The sequence below is a fragment of the Saccoglossus kowalevskii genome, chromosome 13 (assembly GCF_978046115.1).
Source record: "Saccoglossus kowalevskii chromosome 13, keSacKowa6.1, whole genome shotgun sequence".
Lineage (NCBI taxonomy): Eukaryota > Metazoa > Hemichordata > Enteropneusta > Harrimaniidae > Saccoglossus > Saccoglossus kowalevskii.
Window position 1 is genome coordinate 37,677,194 of NC_140653.1, and position 18,535 is coordinate 37,695,728.

The 18,535-nt window shown below is 37.9% G+C and overlaps 2 protein-coding genes across 2 annotated transcripts; both read left to right on the forward strand.

Moving 5' to 3' along the window:
• Positions 1-291: 291 nt before the first annotated feature.
• On the forward strand, positions 292-2,132 carry LOC102805326 (uncharacterized). Its single transcript, XM_006811391.1, has 2 exons — positions 292-826; positions 1,684-2,132. Exons 1-2 carry the CDS (start codon positions 292-294, stop codon positions 2,130-2,132), a joined length of 984 nt encoding a protein of 327 aa, XP_006811454.1.
• A 72-nt stretch (positions 2,133-2,204) lies between these two features.
• Positions 2,205-2,785, forward strand: LOC144347581 (uncharacterized). Its single transcript, XM_078007405.1, has 2 exons — positions 2,205-2,418; positions 2,571-2,785. The coding sequence occupies exons 1-2, from the start codon at positions 2,205-2,207 to the stop codon at positions 2,783-2,785; spliced, it is 429 nt and encodes a 142-aa protein (XP_077863531.1).
• The last annotated feature ends 15,750 nt before the right edge of the window (positions 2,786-18,535 follow it).

The following is an 18,535-nucleotide window of genomic DNA, read 5'->3' on the forward strand; positions in this document are numbered from 1 at the left end:
TTAAGACCATCTCTGTACAAAGGTGTCTCAAGCCCTCCAGCTTTGGCAAAATATTTTCATGTCAACTTCACAACTTTTCTGATGCAAGCGAAAGAGGTTATGGTACTGCATCCTACGTTCGTTTTGTAAATGACAAAGGAATGGTCCACTGTGCTCTTTTGGTTGGTAAATCCAGAGTAGCTCCAGTCACACATGTAATTGACAGCTGCTGTCATCTCGGTACGAATGAGCAAGCTGGTAAAGAGAGAGTTGGAGTATATTCTCGACAAAACTTTCTTCTGAACAGACAGTATGTCAGTCATACGGTCTTGTTTGAATGAAACTGCTCGCTTTCACACATTCGTGGCAAATCGTGTAAATGTTATTCGAGAAGGATCTGAGACATCACAATGGAGGTATGTAGATTCTAAATCTAATCCTGCAGATGACTCTTCTAGAGGACTTGATGTAGCTGACTCAGCTCGGCAGAATAGGTGGTTGGATGGTCCATCATTTCTATGGAAACCTGAGACCGAATGGCCTACATGCAGTGCCTTTTCTACTGCACTCCCAGATACTGACCCAGAGATAAAGAAAGAGGTACATACATCAGTTCTAATGAATCCATCCCCTGGAATCTTGGACAGATTCATGTCATACTACTCAAGCTGGATGAATTTGAAGATAGCCATTTGTTGGATTTTGGTAGTAAGGGAGAAGCTTCGGAAATTGTCTACAATGCGTAAGGAAGTGGGAGAAGCAGTAAGGAAAACATTTATGGATCCAATAGAACAAGAGAAAGTTGTTGATGACAAAATGAAAGAGTTCAAAAGGGTGTCAAAGAATTGTAAGCATGCAGAGCTCACAGTACAGGACTTAAGAAAGGCAGAGCATAGTATATCCTTTGTCTAGTATCGCAATTGGTGAAGAATTGGTTAGTGCTTCGTCAAGTGCTAGAAACTTAGGTGTCTTGTTTGATTCGCAACTATCTATGGAAACACACATTTCTACTATTTGTAGATCTGGATATTCCCATCTAAAAAATATTAATCGTATGCGTAAATCATTATCCCAATCTGATACTGAAAAGTTGGTACATGCTTTCATATCTTCTCGCTTAGACAGCTGTAATTCATTATTGCCTGGTCTCCCTGTAACTAAGATAAAACCTCTTATTCGTGTACAAAATGCAGCAGCCCGCCTTGTCACTTGTGCTCGAAAATATGACCACATTACAGACATTTTTATTAAACTTCATTGGTTGCCAGTTGTACAAAGAATCAATTTCAAATTACTTTTACTAGTGTATACATTTTTGTATGGTTTTGCCCCAAATTATCTATGTGAATTAATAGAATTTTATGTACCGAGTCGTAGTTTAAGATCTGAATCGATGTTTCTTATTAAAACTCGTCAGATGAGTAGTAAAAAGTCCAAGGTGTTATACAAAGACAGTGCTTTTGAAAATTTAGGTCCTAAACTTGTTAATGAATTACCTCTGTCTATTCGTTCTATTCCTTCAGTAGACATTTTAAAATCCAGACTGAAAACGCACTTATTCAAATGTGCTTTTAATATTTGACTGATTGTTTATTGTATCAGCGCCTTTGATCTTCATATGTTGGAATTGTTGCGCTTAATTAAATAAAGTTATTATTATATTATTATTTATATTGACTTACACCCAAAGGCAACATTTCTCAGATGACTTCAAGGCTTTGACACCAGATTCCCAAAGGATTACATGTGGGAGCCATTTGTACAAATTAGATCCAGTAGTAAAAGATGGACTCATTCGAGTTGGAGGCTGCCTGGAATGTGCAGTATTATCGGAGAGTATTAGACATCCTATAGTTCTACCCAAGGACTCCCCTGTGTCACATCTCATTATAGATGCTGTACATAAATCTGTTGGACATCTTGGTAGGAATGCCATGCTGAACAGCTTCCGTCAGAAGTATTGGATTTTATGTGCCAACACCTTAGTGAGGAGAGCTGTAGCCAGATGCATTGTGTGCCGAAGATACAGGGCCAAAATAGGTGAACAAAAAATGGCAGATCTGCTATCCAAGCATGTCACACCAGATAACCCTCCATTTACGCATACCGGAGTTAATTACTTTGGACCGTTGGCAGTCAGACGAGGTCGTTGAACTGTTAAAAGGTATGGTGTTGTATTTACCTGCATGGCAACACGTGCAGTCCACTTGTAAGTTCCCTATTCAATGGATACTGATTCTTGTGTTAATGCTCTTAGGCGATTTAAGGCCAGAAGAGGGAATGTCAAGTCTATAAGATCAGATAACGGTACAAACCTTGTAGGTGCCAAAGGAGAATTGCAGGAGGAACTTAATAAATGGAACCACATAAAGATTGGAAGCATACTTCGGCAAGATCATATTGAGTGGAGATTTAATCCTCCCGCTGGATCACATATGGGCGAGATATGGGAGCGACAAATTAGAATGATTCGAAAGATCTTGTGTCACTCTTTAAAGAACAAACAGTATATTTGAATGACGAAGCACTTCAGACCCTGTTTTGTGAGGTGGAGGCTATTATCAATGGATGTCCCATATCATTTGTATCAGACGATCCTAATGATCTTGAAGCATTGACTCCAAATCACCTGCTGTTGCTGCATGCAAATCAGACCCTGCCTCCTGGTGTATTTGAGAAGAAAGACACATACGTGAAACGTAGATGGCGCCAAGTACAATATTTGGCAGATGTGTTCTGGAGGAGATGGCTAAATGAGTACCTACCATCGCTGCAGGAAAGACAAAAATGGGTTCACCCCAGATGAAACCTGGCTTTGAGGGATATTGTCCTGGTCATAAATAATTCAGTCCCAAGAAACATCTGGCCAATGGGAAAGGTAGTGTAGGTGATGAAGGGCCGAAGAATGCTGGTTCGAATGGTTAAAGTTAAGACGAAGACCAATGTGTATTTGCGTCCAGTGGACAAGTTGTGTTTGCTACTGGAATCTAATGATGCTGATGGTGGATTTGATGGTTCTAAAACACAGGTCGGTGATGTTTAAGTTTGCGGTTAGTAGTCCTACGTCAGTGCTTGATAGCCTGTTGCAGGTATGTCTTCTGTGGTGGGTGGCGCTGTGCGTGTTTATATGCGGAGCTGCATTAATGCCATTAAGCTCCTGTGATTGCTTTGGCTACCTCATGGGTGGATTTTGGTTGACTCATACTTTTTTTTTTTTTTTTTTTTGGTGGTACTTCAATTAGATTTGGCCATTAGTTAGTTTTAAATAATTGGTTCGACTAAGTCTGTACAATTAGGGGGCCGGAATGTTATGGCCAAAAAACAAACTTATTTAATTCATTTTATCATTCCTGTTACACTGTACTTGCTCTCTTCAATCCGCTATTGTTATTCACGATATTGTTATTCACGATACTATGTGGTTAGAGCGCCACGTATGGTAGCATTGGAGGTGAGACGGGAAGTAGAACTTGAACAAGCAAACAATGTGGTTATTGCAAGAAATCAGTCGTATGCAGTTATACATAGCGTTGGTTAAGTTTTGTGGCAGAAACTGGCAAGTTTACAGTTTACAAGCAATCAAACGTTTCGTTCATAGCTGGGTAAATCTACAAGTACGGTGAGAGACACTTTATGCAGATTAATCTTGTTTCATTTTTAGTGAGTCGTTTCTGCATGCGGCAGAGTTGTGTCGATGATGTAATAACATGTTGCAACCACGTTGGTTGATCACGCATTCTCTTAGTGATCACAGCCGGACGCCCAGTAATGCCAGTTTACAAATAATAATAGTTCAGTAATTCAATTCATGAATGATTTATTCTGTACTGTAATTTTCTGAATTTGTGTGGTATTTTATGTACATGAAGGTTTTTTACTGAAAAGTATGAATATTTTCTTGTTGCCTGGGGGCGCTATTACTGTTGATATAATTCCCTTTCTGTGTGCTCTTATGGAGCTGTATTTGTAACATTGAGAAGTGCTTGGTGAGACTTTGTGTGACATTCAATTTTTTCTATTGTTTGTATTTTTGCAGTCAATCATTCTATACCATCAGAGTACTATTCAGCCTGTATACATGTCATAACTGGTATGATGAATAGGAATAAAGCATAACTTAAAGGGAAACTGTTTCATAACTGTCTGAAAATGCATTGACGTGGGAGACCCATGGCCTGTCAACAGTGGTGTCTACTGTTTATTGAAAGAATTCAGTCACTATAAGGAGAGTGTATAACACATTCCCCACAAGAGTCGTTTAGAATTTGACTAATTTGCATATATTAAAAATTATCGTGTTTTAGATCCTAACATGACTTATTGCCAATTTTTATGAACTTTTTCTTGATCAATTTCACTAAATAAAAATGTAATTTCTCATTATACATCTACTTTTGGCATTTTCAGTTGAGCAAAATAAAATGAAATAAATCAGTATTAATTTCACCACAATCAGTTTGTTGTACATCCTTGGCTGCATATGGGATACTTCTTGTATACAAAAGTACATTTTTTGTACGCTATTTGCATAGTATTTGCATACTCTTTGTATACAAATCTGTTCCAAATATAGAGTACTTCTTGTATACAAAAGATTTTACGTAAAATGTACAAATTTATTCAAAAGTTGTATACTTTTTGCACACAAAAAGTAAACATTTTGTCTAATGAATTTTGGTAAGGGTATAAGTCTACCCCTCTCTCTGCTCTGTTCGTGTTCTTGTACTACATGTGCTAAGCACAGCACAGCACAGACCCATTTCCTGGGGTGCAGTAAAGATTGTTTCACTTTTGAGGCATACCTACCATTTTTTGTGTGGGATGCACTCAAGGCCAAAAAGTTACCCATCATATTCAGCCCCCCCCCCCCTTGTTAGTATTTCCTTAATTTATTTTTTCAGGATTAAAAACTGTGTAGAAGCGGGTGGCCATGACTCTTTGGATATTGCAACTTTCTGAAAGCTGGAGTGCTACCCTCCATCAGAAATGACACAAATATACAAGTATACAAAATTGATGTTTGTATTTCTGCTGCAAGTGAGTTTATTTTTCGCTTTAATATGCCTTGATCAATCATGTCTTAATTTCAGGTTCAGTCTGAATGGCAATTTCCTCAAATAATGGCATGGGAATAGTCATGTCTGGTTCACCATTTGTTTGTTCATCGTCTAACAATAACAACAATCCTTCTGCAGCTTGAATTCTGTCTTTCTTGGTTACAGGTGCAGCCCTGGGTGTTGAAGCTTTGCGTTTTCTGCCCAATTGTCTACCTGTAAAGCAAAATTTGCATGTGTTAAATTATTTTCTGTGATTGTGATTTTCTATTTCCAGATGAAGATCAACCTCGATCAACAGCAACGTCACACATATATCAGAGCCTTCTTTTTCTTGTGAAACTTGTGAATCCTCGATCAACAGCTCAAACTATAGTTTGGTCTTCGAAAGGACATACAGCACATGCTATGAAAAAGATATTTTGGACAATCACATATGCAGTGTTGAAGATAATGGCATAAGCAGTGATAGTGATATTCAACATTATTCCCAGTGTTCAACTTTTGACTCTTTAGACTCTTTTGTGCAACATAGCCTATAGGTCTCATGCCACTGATTAACCAATTTAAATGCCTTGCAAGGACCAATGATTTTTTTTAAATATTTTGTTTTCTCAGGTGCTCCCTGTTTGAGGGCGTAATCACCTGGGTCAAAGGTGAGACCAACATGTGGTCTTTTGTTTACTACTTAGTGGCTGTGTACCTGTGGGTTTATTCTGTGTGTATTTGGATGTTCTAATCTTGGTGTTTTTCCAGTGATTTCTCTAGGTACAATCCAAATACAGTAGGTGTGTCTTGTTTACCTGAGATTTGTAAGAGTTTGAGCTGGCCAACATGTTTTTTCATATGGTTGATTACTGGCATGTTGATTTCCAATTTTTGAGCCATGTTTTCAACTTTCTTCATCATTTTCATATAGCAATCTCGTCATATGTTAACATTGTCGTTTATAGAAATTCAATTAGTGGTATGAGCCCTATATAGCTATCCCAGTACCTGCTGAGACGTGTATTGTTTCGTACACGGAAAAGGAATGTATGCATTCGAGCAGCTAGAGGTTTCAACAAACCTGTTCAGGAGATGCAAGGGCAGGAATCGGATCTAGGTGTTCAACACCAGGTCCTGCATTGTTGATGAAATGTTTGCTGCAAATGTAGGTATCTTTTTTCACGCTATCAACTGTGAAATCGGCCCGTCCACATGCCCGAACCCACCGCCGGCATTTCTCCAAATCGTGATGTGGTTTGACGAAATGGATCCAAGTAACATCCTTCATTTGTCGCTACGACATGGTCCATAGCAGCAGTGTTTCGTTCCCGGCATATCGAACTGTATCTTTACTATTTAACGCAATAATAACAAAATCAAGTCGTAAGGACGAAATGCACTACAATATCCAGTGCATAGACGAGATGCGTACAGTAATGTTTGTCCGCACCGAGATATTGTGCTCTATATTCAGTGACGTCATCGAACCGGGGTTACTATTTTTAGATGCTGTGCAATGTAAACCATGAATTATCTAATAAAACAATGTATGCGTACGCATGCTTATTATTTACATATAAAAAAACATGATGACTTCAATGCCATGACCTCTGACCCGACGTGACCCGGAAGTTGATAACCAATACTATAGCGTGGCAAATCTGTGTACAACCACAGTCAGCTGGCGCACAAGTGCGATATTCACTTTAGGGGCGGACCATTTGATATCATGGGGGGGATTGAAATGAAGCCTACCTATTTTCCCTTATCTGATATGGAATTTTTTCCAGCAGACCTTGTCTCTAATTTTTTGGTTTGCACTCAACAGTAGATGACTTGTATAATAGCCCTTGTTAACATCGTGAAAGGGTTTTGCTATCAGTCCACTTCCTGGATGTTTTCAAAACAACGATCTTCCAAACCAGGCTTCTAAACAGTGCACTAAACTACTTGACATTTATTTTCCGACCCACCTGTAAAAATTTCAGACCATTCTGGTAAAAGTGGATAGGAAGCGTTTGCAGATATCAAACGCCTGGCTGGAGAAGCACATCAGGCTCTGGCTGTTGAAAAACTGAGGCAATTCCTCAAACAATCGAGGAAAAGAGTGCAGGACCCCCCGAGTAGACAAAAAACGAACTAGTCTTAAATGAACCAGTTCTCCGACACACAAACCAAACGGCCCTTTTCAGGGCCACCACATCCTTCCAAAAGAGAACTACCGTTATTACTATGGATTCTGTCCATACAATCAATAACACAAAACGCAATAGACTCTTCTCACGTAAGAAACACATTGCAAGATGCAAACGAATGAAGAAATACAATGAAAAACTTGCTAAAAAAAACGGTTGGCTGATCAAGCTCAGTTGATCTCAAATTTATTCGGAATTTTTCGAGTAAAATTCTAACCCCAACAGAAGTCATTGCCCTTGGCAACGGACTCAAATTTATACTAACCCCACCCAAGCCAACCTATCACACTTTGCACAGATACAAGTCTATGCTATCTAGGAGAATGTGTATCAAATATTTAATGCGTAATAAACAATCTCAACAACATCCTATCAAAATGAAATCAACATGGAACCCACCAGGCTCACATAACAGTAGCCTCGAAAATTACATTGAGGCAACAAAAGTTGAGATATCCAAAACTACTACCAATAAACCCAAACAAAACATGAATTCTGCCGAAAGAGCAGTAATAAATAAAATACATCATGATAACAAAATTGTAATAAAACCATTCGACAAAGGTCATGGCATTGCAATCATGGCATAACTATATATATGAAAGCCAACGACCATAGTTATAACTAATTTGGTCCATCAGCTTGTTACATAAATTTGTTACATGGAATTAATCAATTACGACGCGTATAAATATACAGACTCAAAGTTAGAACGCCCTGGTGGTATTTACTGCCTAAAGTCCACAAACAACCACCAGAGGGCAGTATAATCTGGCAAAATTAGGTGTAGTAGACCTTATCGCGCTTGAAGCAAAATACCATGCAAGATGCCTCACCAATTTGTACAACAGAGCACGTGGAAAGGTCTCACAAATTTCATGTGTATCAAGTGACCAAACATGTAAAGGTATCGCGTTAGCAGAGCTGATATCCTACATAGAGGAAAGGAGACAAGACGAAGACATAAAGGTGTTCAAACTTGCAGATCTTACTAAGCTGTACACTGAGAGACTAGATCAACTTGGTGTGAATGTTCCTACACGAATAAACAGTAAACACCTTAAATACAGAATTCTCATGCATCTCTCAGGTGTAAAAGCCTACAGGGAAGGAAGAGATGTGTTCATGGCTTACGAGGATGATGTAGGAACCTTCATACGTCAAAGCTACCAGACTGATCCAGATGAACAGAGTGTGAATATCACTCAAATTGCAGACTCGATCTGACGTGACATTTTAACACAGAAGGTAACATTCTCAGGGTCATTTGACGAAAATTGTTAGGTTGAATCAGTGCCTCAGTCACTTCTGTCGCTTGTCAGCATGCTCATCAATGGATCAAATATTACTGATCAGACATGCAACAAGAACCTCAGTCAACCAGTGCTTACCATCGCTCAGACTACGGTTCTGTACAACATGTCTATCACGGCAACGATCGGGAGACGCCACTACCCCTCTATATGGGACTTAAAGCCCATGCATTAACGAGAGAACGACATTTGGTGTCTTTATGCTCTTGGTGTGTCAGTCTCATATGATCAAATCATGGATATAGTCACATCATTGGGAAATAATGTCTATGAGTATTATCACCAGATTGGCACAGTCTATCCTTCCCAGATCCAGAAGGGTTAGTTCATCACCGCAGCCGCTGACAATATAGACCACAATCCAAGCTTAGCAGCTAACTTCACTGGTTCATTTCACGGTACAAGCTTGTCCTTGTTCCAAAACATTACTACCGAGAGTAAAAGTGGTGATAACGACCGTGGTGTTACCCATTTAATAACACCTTTGAAGGCACAGAGGAAGGTAATGGACTTACCTATGGCCTATAGTGACATACGACCCACAGGTCTGCCATCAGGTGATGTTCATATTCCACTAACTTCTAGTAACCTGACATCTTCCTGCAATAAACTGAGTGAAAAGATGGAAAAAGAATACAACTGGCTGTATGTTAAGAATGAGAACATGCATGCATCCATATCCTGCGAGTCTAACATATCTTGGGCCGCATACCATGCCAGTCAAATGGCAGAATCAAACTGTTTACCATCGATCAATGCCATGCTGCCTCTGTTTGCTGGGGAGGCCAGCTCCCCATCAATGCTGCGTCACTGCTTTGATGTTATTCAAGCTGCTGTACAACTTGTCAACCCTGGTCAGATTCCAGTGTTTTGTGTTGACCAGTCTGTGTTCGCAAAACTGAAACAACTACAATGGTTCATGGACAGCCAGTATGGAGAGGACAAGTTTGTAATTCTTCTTGGTGGACTCCACACGAAGATGTGTTGCTACAAAGTTCTGGGTCATTGGCTGGAAGGGAGTGGATGGGTTGAACTTGCCACTCGTGGAATTGCAGAATCTTTCCTCAAGGCATCCCATGTCACTCGGACCCGGCATGCCCATCAAGTAACTGCATGCACACTGTATACTCTCCTGAAGAATGCATATGATATGTATGCCACCAACATAGAAGGCCCTGCAGAGAGTTTTAGCATGTGGTGCACACGTCGGAAGACTGACAGTCCACAATTCCTGTACTGGAACACAAACCTTGAGTTGGAACTGCTTGCCTTGGCATTTGTGCTTTCATTGCATACTGGTGACTTCGATTTGTACAAAGATACACTAACTATATTGACACCTTGGTTTTTCAGTCTCAACCACACCATTACGCCCGCTGGATGTCAGTTCATGTGAAAGATATGTGTAGCCTGGACGACACCCATTCTGATGTTGCCCGAGAATTTCGGCACGGCAAGTTCGTCATGGTCAAGTCCTTGATAAAATTCTCCCTCATCGCAATTGATCATGGCCATGAGCAAAATAATGGTGTGATGAAGGCTGAAGGGGAGTCTTTGGACTGACACAGGATGCCGATGCTCTTTTACGATGGGCAGTAGCAGGGCCAGAACTTGTCCGTGTCATATCTGAATTGGAGTCATCCATGGTAGGGAAACGAGAGAGTCCCAGCCAGAGAAACCACCATGAGCAAAACTGATGCTACCCAGAAGCATTTTGCTACACAGGTCGATACACTGGTCAGAGTAATTGAGGGCATGGGGAGTCCGTTTGAAGAAGAAAGCCAAGATCTTCTGAGACTGCATTCAAAGGACATCATGGTCAAGCAGTCAATCAAGTGCCTCACTACAATACAATCAAAGGGTCAAGAACAGTATGGAACATTTGTAGACGAGCGTCTCCGGGCTAACATCAAACCAAAAACCTCAACCATCACCAGGAACAAAGTAGTAATGTTCAACGAGCAAGCACACTAGTCAAAGAAAGCAGGGACACATGTCAATCTTCTCAAAAGTGAATCATCCCTTTTTGCAAGACTGTATGTTGCATGCCATACAAGAGATGGTTATTTGGACAATTTCGTCAGCCATGAAAATCAATTTCCACCATCCCTTTCTTCATATGGACAATTACGTCTGGGGTATCCTGCCCCGCTCGTTGCTAGGATCAATCGGTTTCCTTTGCAACCGTTCCTAAGAAACATGATGTATCTATGGGCTCCATCTTTGAAAATATTCAATATAGGATCAAGTATAATTGTGCCAAGTTTCATGCTTTTATCATTTACTGAGCAATTCAAGCTGTATTTTGCACCAATCGCCTAGACTATAAAACATGTTCACTTCACTTTGCGAATCTGAGTGTTTTGTTGTCACTGATATCTGCAAGTTGGGTGCCCAGTCCATGTACAGTCCATGTATGATATTTGTATGATATATGCAAGTAAACCAACTTACAAGTTAGTAGGTCTATACATATTCTATGAAAACCTAACTACAGTATTTTATAACAGTCAACTACCTACCTCCCTAAGTGGGCAACAAAGTAAGTTAGTAAGTTGAAACATGCCCCTACCTACTTAGACAACTTCTCTGAGTTGGTAAGTTAAGTTGGAACAGACCCCTACCTACTCAGACAACTTCCCTAGGTTGGTAACTAAGTAAGTTAGTAAGTTGGAACAAGCCCCTCCCTATATACTTACACAACTTCCCTGAGTTGGTAAGTTAGTAAGTTGGAACAGACCCCTACCAACTTAGGGAAGTTGTCTAAGTCGCTAGGGGTCTGTTCCAGCTTACTTACTTCTCTAAGTTGGTAATTCAGTAAGTTGGAACATGCCCCTACCCACTCAGACAACTTCCCTGAGTTGGCAACGAAGTAAGTTAGTAAGTAGGAACAGGTCCACATCAACTTCCATAACTTCCTGCCTACTTCGACAACTCCCCTGAGGTGATAATACTATATCAACAAAACAAGTATGTTTATTTGTCATTTAAAGACCACCACCTTTTATTAGCAAACTATTTGCATATAATTTTATTCATTTTTGTGTTCCCTATTTCGTTATCTGATTCCATCAAATATGGCCGACTGTCGGCCCATTTGAATGTCAAAATTCAGTCCTGGTGTGTTCGTCGTCATTACTCGGAGATGGCTGTTCTGATTTTGTTGAGACTTATACAAACACAGAGTGACCACTGGTACAGATGCATGTGGTTTTATTTTTTTGAAGCGATCAATTAACAAGCTCATTTGCATATTTAATTAATTTTGCATTTTTGTTAATATCATGTAAACTAATAGTCCAAATAAGGCCAAACTTTGTATGGACTTTCTTGATATATTATTATACAGTATGTGCTTTGTTAATATTGAGTTTGAACTTAATTAATGAGATCATTTGCATATTTAATTATTTTTTTTAATATCTTGTGAACTATTAGTTAGCAAATTTGGTAGATACATACTTGATGTTTACCTATGACGGATGTACTCTTGATTGTCAACTTAATTAATTTTCTTACCCGATTTTCGTGATACTTGGTTCAAATAAAAACTTCATAACTTATAGCCAAAAAATGTCATCTTCAGATGACTTGCTACATTTGTTTCTACTTCAAGTGTTTTACCATGTGGTAATCTCAGACCAGAATCTCAGAAGATGATTTGATTTACTTTCATGTGGTTTCCCTTCCCCAAAACCTTTGACACTGATAAAAGGAATTAACGTATCCCAGTTAACATATAAGGGTCACATCAATTTATTTACTTCAAAACAAATCTATGTGACTTGTGGGGGTTATGTCATCTGTGATGACTTATTGATTTCATGGCACCATATGCAAGTGTTTATTTTTTTTTTAATTTTTGCATATTTTCTATTTCTTCAAAACTTCGAGATTCATAATTTGTTAATTTGGTGAAAATATCTCCATTTCCCAAGTTAAATCAACAGCCACCCATTCCCTATCTCCCACGACTTACGAAAACACGTACTTGGCAAAAATTGAACCGCCCCACAACTAAATACTTCAGAGTGCACTCCAAGCTTGGAAGTAAAACATTACAATATATAATAACAGCCATTCTTCCTATTTGGAGTCTGCAGTGTTATTTACAGTGACTTGTTCGGACTGCTGGAGACAATTTAGACTAAAAAAAGTGCTGCTAAAATATTGTAAAAATACCTATTATAGAGTTTGTCTATTCATGTAAGAACTAATGAATAAAAAAGTTACTATTGAACAGAAATGGGACATATGGTATACTGCAAAGTCCGAAAACGGGGACTTATAATTCGGTCTCCGTCTGTGCGTCCGTCCGTGCGTCCGGAGTCATATTTCAGAATCCTTTTTACCGATTCCGCTCATTCTTTGCATGTACCTAGTACTTTATGTGGGACATATGCACATGCAATGGTTTATCGATTCGATTCAAAATGGCCGACTGGCAGCCATCTTGTTTTTTTGAAAATGTTGTATTTCGGACATGCTTTATCAGTTTTCATTCAAACTTGGTACATAGATTATAGATGTTAGGATACATGTCCATGACAATTTCTTCCGCAATTGAATCAAAGATGGCCCGCTGCCAGGCATCTTGTTTTTTTTAATGTGGTGTCTTGGACATGCTTTTTCAATTTCTATTCAAATTCGGCACATACTTTATACATGTTTTGTTTATCATACTGAAAAAATAAATGTTTCATTTGAAGTACTTAATTGTTACAACAGACAAGGGTGAGAATCTCTGGTTTTATTTTGCTTGTGTGTTAGTAACAGTTGGGGATCAAAATGTTTCAACAAATGTTCAAAGTCACCAACCATTTCACTCTGGACTTGATTCACGTGTACGTGTACAAGTAAGTGTACAACTACGTGTCAGGTTGTTTGTATTAAATATTTTATGGGAACAAACGGTCTGGTTCACTTTCCATGTTTGTGTTAAAATGCAGTTCACATATTTGGATTAAATCTTTGAACTGATGTGTTTGCATAGAAGATCATTTATTACTAGTGAAACATATTTTGTACATAGAACAATTTGAAGATTAAACAAATAATCAATACTTATGCAAACGACAGCAATTTCTACATGCTTTCAGGTATGAAATCCTTTGGACACTACTAAACAACAACACGTACTCTCTCTGATTCAAACGACTTACTTGTTGTTCACTTGACCAGAGGATTTTTTGTAGCAGTCCAACTGCATTTTTGTTAAAAAAAGAAGTGCTGCTTCTAGCAGTTTGTACAACTGCATGATTGAATGGCCATAAATTCTCAGTGACAAAATTACGTAAAGTACATTTTGGAGAATCATGCTCACTTTTACATTTGTGAAAAATAACCCCAAAGTTAAGTAATTAATTTTATCTATACTGTATATTGAATCTATTGAGCAGTGGAGAAAAAGTAAAGTTGATGTAGACAGTCGACAAACAATCCTTTACTATAACCGAGGGAGAAAAGCTCCTTTTCGACAGTTAGTAGGCATGTATAAGAACAACCTCAACTTCTATACTCATCCTAGTGCTGTGTTTATATCTGCTGGTCATAAAGAACCTTGTAATTCTTTCATATGGCATTTGATGTAATGAAATCTAACAGTGAAGTGATATTGTTTGAGTGTAAAGAAAAACACTTGCTACCAGTTACCAAGCAGTTCATTATCAGTCAGGAATTGTTTGAACTTTTTGGCAAAATTGTTGCTTATTCTATGCTACACTTTGGTCTTGGATTCAGTGGTTTAGCTAAACCAGTAGTTGAGTACATTGCAACAGATATCACCTCAGCAGGCAGCCATGTCAACTTCAAGATGTTGCTGATTTTGATCTCAGAATCACTCTACAGAAGGTGTGTATATATAAACTTACATATTATACATACTTGACAAACATGTACTAATTTGTTAAATGAAACATGTTTAAGGAATATATGCACATGCAAGATTTACAGACTGGCATATTAGAAATACCTTGTTGATTCAACCTTATTACCAATACATTGTACATATATACTCATAGCAGCTACTTCATTGTTTGACTTGTTTCATCCTGAAATAGTAATAGTCATGTCATCTAAAAAAATAAAGGGATTACCACTGTCATGTCATCTGACAGTAGACTAGTATTGTTGTATGACAAATTGATTGTATGCACCATTATATGCCATGTTTTAGAGTTATTATGATATGTACAAGTACAACTCATCTTTGTAAACATTGTAAATTGTGCTCTTTCTGCACTACAATTTCACGGTGTTTCCTCTTGAAATAGATAGGAATTGCAACAAATGTATCTTTATACCAATACAGGTACTTGATTCAAGTGGAGAGACACTAGAAAAACTTGGTTCTGAAATGTGTGACATGCTATCATTCTCTGAGGCATCATATTATGACCTTACTGAGGCTAATAAAGGTATATTGGTCTTTGAAATTATGCAGCATCATGTACTCATTAGCAGAAAAATACATATGAACCAAATACGAGGAGGTTTGGATTCACTTGGCCTTCTGCGTATAATCACAAATCAACCAGTGCAGGCTTCATTGGTATTCCCTTCCAAAAAGGCCATAAAGTATGAAGTGTTAAAAAAGTAAAATACAAATTAAGGATGGTGAGGATGGTTCTGCTGAGAATAAGAAAACTGCTCTTTCATTCTTTCATCAATACATGAAAGAAAAATATAGGTGGGTTGATATCTTTAGGAAAATTACCAAATTATTCTACACCTGTTACTTTCTGCACAAATAATATATGTCAAATTCCTCTATCAAATCATGTGATGTATACAATTAAGAATATCAACAGGTTCAATTTGCTGAGTATTTTACCAGTTACAGTCCACTTTGTTTTCAGCATGTTAGCATTCATATTTCACCAAGTACTTAGTTATTAATTTTATGCAGTAACACACAAACATCGTTAATTATTAACTTTTTCAGATTCAAATCCAAGCATTACAGAAGTGATGCAGTTTATAACAGGCACGACAACAGTTCCATTTAAGTTATCCATCAAGTTTGCTATTGTTGAATGTATGAAATTGCCAGATCCATGTGTTTGTATCGAAGAAGTTATTTTGCCAGTTAGTCATATGTTCTATGAAGAATTCAAAAGAGCATTTGACACAGCAGTGTCATTTCAGGAAACAGGATTTGGTCGTTATTAGTTGTTACAATTTATGTTATTTTGCATTTTGATCGTATAATTTGTTGATGAGAGTACCACCATCAGGGCATATGATTTAAAAACACTAACGCTAAATACAGCTCGTTCTCAAACCTGAAAAGGTGAATAAAATCAATAAATGTATTGTTTACTGACCATATCAATGGCATAACTTCTGAGAAGGCTGTAAAGCTATTGCTTTCCTCAAATCATATGCATTGCATCATGGAAGATAATACGGTAATGCATGATTCCAAGGGTATCTTAAAATTTGTATGGACTTGTGAAAATACTGTACATCATTCATTACAGCTATTACTGTAGTTGGGTATGATATATTGGGTCATTGCAGTTTATATCTTCACCCCTCCCCCTGCTGTTGATGAGATTGAATTTTCAATACTGTGATGAGGAAAACATCCATAACTAGAGAGTATAGTTTTGAATTGACATCTTCCTATGGCGAATAGCGACTGCAACACTGTGTAAATTATACCCTGTATGAGGTAAACATAGAGGGGGTGCAGATATAAACTGAAATGGCCATTTAAGCTCTTTGAGAAATCACTGTTTGCTTGAAGATTGTTTCTTTTGGCCAGAAACTTTCAGATCAATAGTCTGTTATTTATCTCTAGTTCATGTTGTTTGTTATTTATTGTTTGTTATAAAAGAAAGGTGTGACTTGCAGCATGCCTACAGGATTTCAATGATTGGTGTAATTGTGTACATACATGTAGGTGCACACACCCACAAAAATAGTCACAGAATATCTTTCTAATTTCAGGCAGTCAGAAACAATCGTACAAACTGCTATAGATCACCACGGAGAGTAGTCAGACTATTGATAGCCTTGTGTAAATTCTGACTACAAACAATCTTTCTCAGAATTTTGATAGCATACGCAAAATGACTGCTGTATGTTCATCTGACTAGCCATGTTAGGCTTTGTGTTAAAGTTTACCATATGGGCATTAAACCACACTTATTAAGTCAAACTATAGTATTAAGCAGTGTCAATCATTCACATGCAAATTAGAAAATGATAACAAATCAATTTTCCCAAACTTTAATGTATTGGAACAGAGAATGCCAAACATATACAGTTTTAATTTACTCAAAGCAAGAAATTCATGAGAATATCATAAATAGTATTTGACAGCAGAAGTACTGGACCAGCCAATTGGCAACATTGATGGCTGCTTAGCAAACAACTCTGGTTCTGTTAGATTGACAGACCTACTGTCTGCATGTGTTCAACTGGTTCAGTTCTGTAGAATGTGCAGTCATAGAATGTATGAAGCGAACACTTTATTAATCTATATTATTTCAAAATATACAGATAGCAAATACATGTTCATTTATATTAGAATAAGATACATAATATTATTATACATCTAACAGCGTAACATATGGCGTTTTGCCATGCGATAATTTGCACTTTGTACAGGGTATGTGCACCCTACCATATTAGGAAATAATTTTGCCATATCTCAATCACTTGATTACATTTTTTTTATCCTGTCTTGTCTTGATTTTTTTTCTCAAGGGGTCTGAAAGTTTCAGATTTTGTTTACATGCATATAGTGTAGGATTTTTTTTCAAGCATCGTCATAGAAATTTTGTTTCTCACAAAATCGTCCTGCCCCCAGGATATCAAATGGTCCACCCCTTATGGGGGCCCGCAATTTTGTAACGTGTAATGACGCTTATTCACGAGAAATTTGCAACGTTCGTTCGTTATATCTCCCGCTGCCTTGAGTGTCGGAACACTCAATACAGGAATCATTAACATTGGATTTCTGTATATAGGGATTTGGGAACATAGGGAGTTCGGAACATAGGGCAGTCACCATCTTGAAAACGGCATGAAACTAAATAAATAGACCCAAAAATTGTCATTCCAATTCAGCAGCCATTCAGCGATGGCCTTACAGTTAAATGACAATTTCGGTTTCAACAGGGGGGAGGGTTGCACGAGAGGGCGCCGTCCGATCTGGATGGAACGTCTTTATTTGTTATGTAGGGCCTGATTTGTTTGATGTCACTGAAAAATATAAGTAAAGTTATACACTTTAAATAACAAATATTTAGTGTTGTTTCATGACAGTTCTGTTATGAATGAAATGAAGTGGTAAGTAGTAGATTCTGAACCAACTTGTATCGCCTTTATCAAAGGGCTACATCACTGAGTAATGACGATGTATCCGCCAATTACAAAGACCTCACCATGTTTTATAGCCGTCAACTAGTAAAATAACGGTTATTACACGAATTGCATTAAATCGGGATAAATTGCAACACGTGTACAAAAGCAGATAATATTTTCTAATAATAACCGTTAATGTATTCTAACATTCAGATGATTGTAATGGCAAACCCCAAAAAGCAGAATTGCGTGAATTCCGGCCGGAATCCGGAATCCGGAATTGCATTAAAATGATAAATAAATATATAAATAATAATATATTCAAATTTATAAATTGTTCATAGATTAGTTTTTAAATAATTGCTGAAACATTCATATGTATCGTCGTTGTTGTCAGGGGGACAACACTCTGTATGGAGTTTACCCTAACAGCCAGCCGTAACAGCCAGCCGTAACAGCCAGCCGTAACAGCCAGCCGTAACAGCCAGCCACATATTTTGGTGGCAATAAATTGTAGTTTTCTATAAATTCTCCAGACTATATTTCAGTCGGGCATGCATGTGTGTTCATATTATACCTTTTATGTTTTAAGTAAAGACAATTGGGTTTAAAGAATATTGCCGAACAATTAAACCTGGCACAGTACTAACAATTATTTAACGAACTAGATTCCGGCCAGCCCATGTTCACC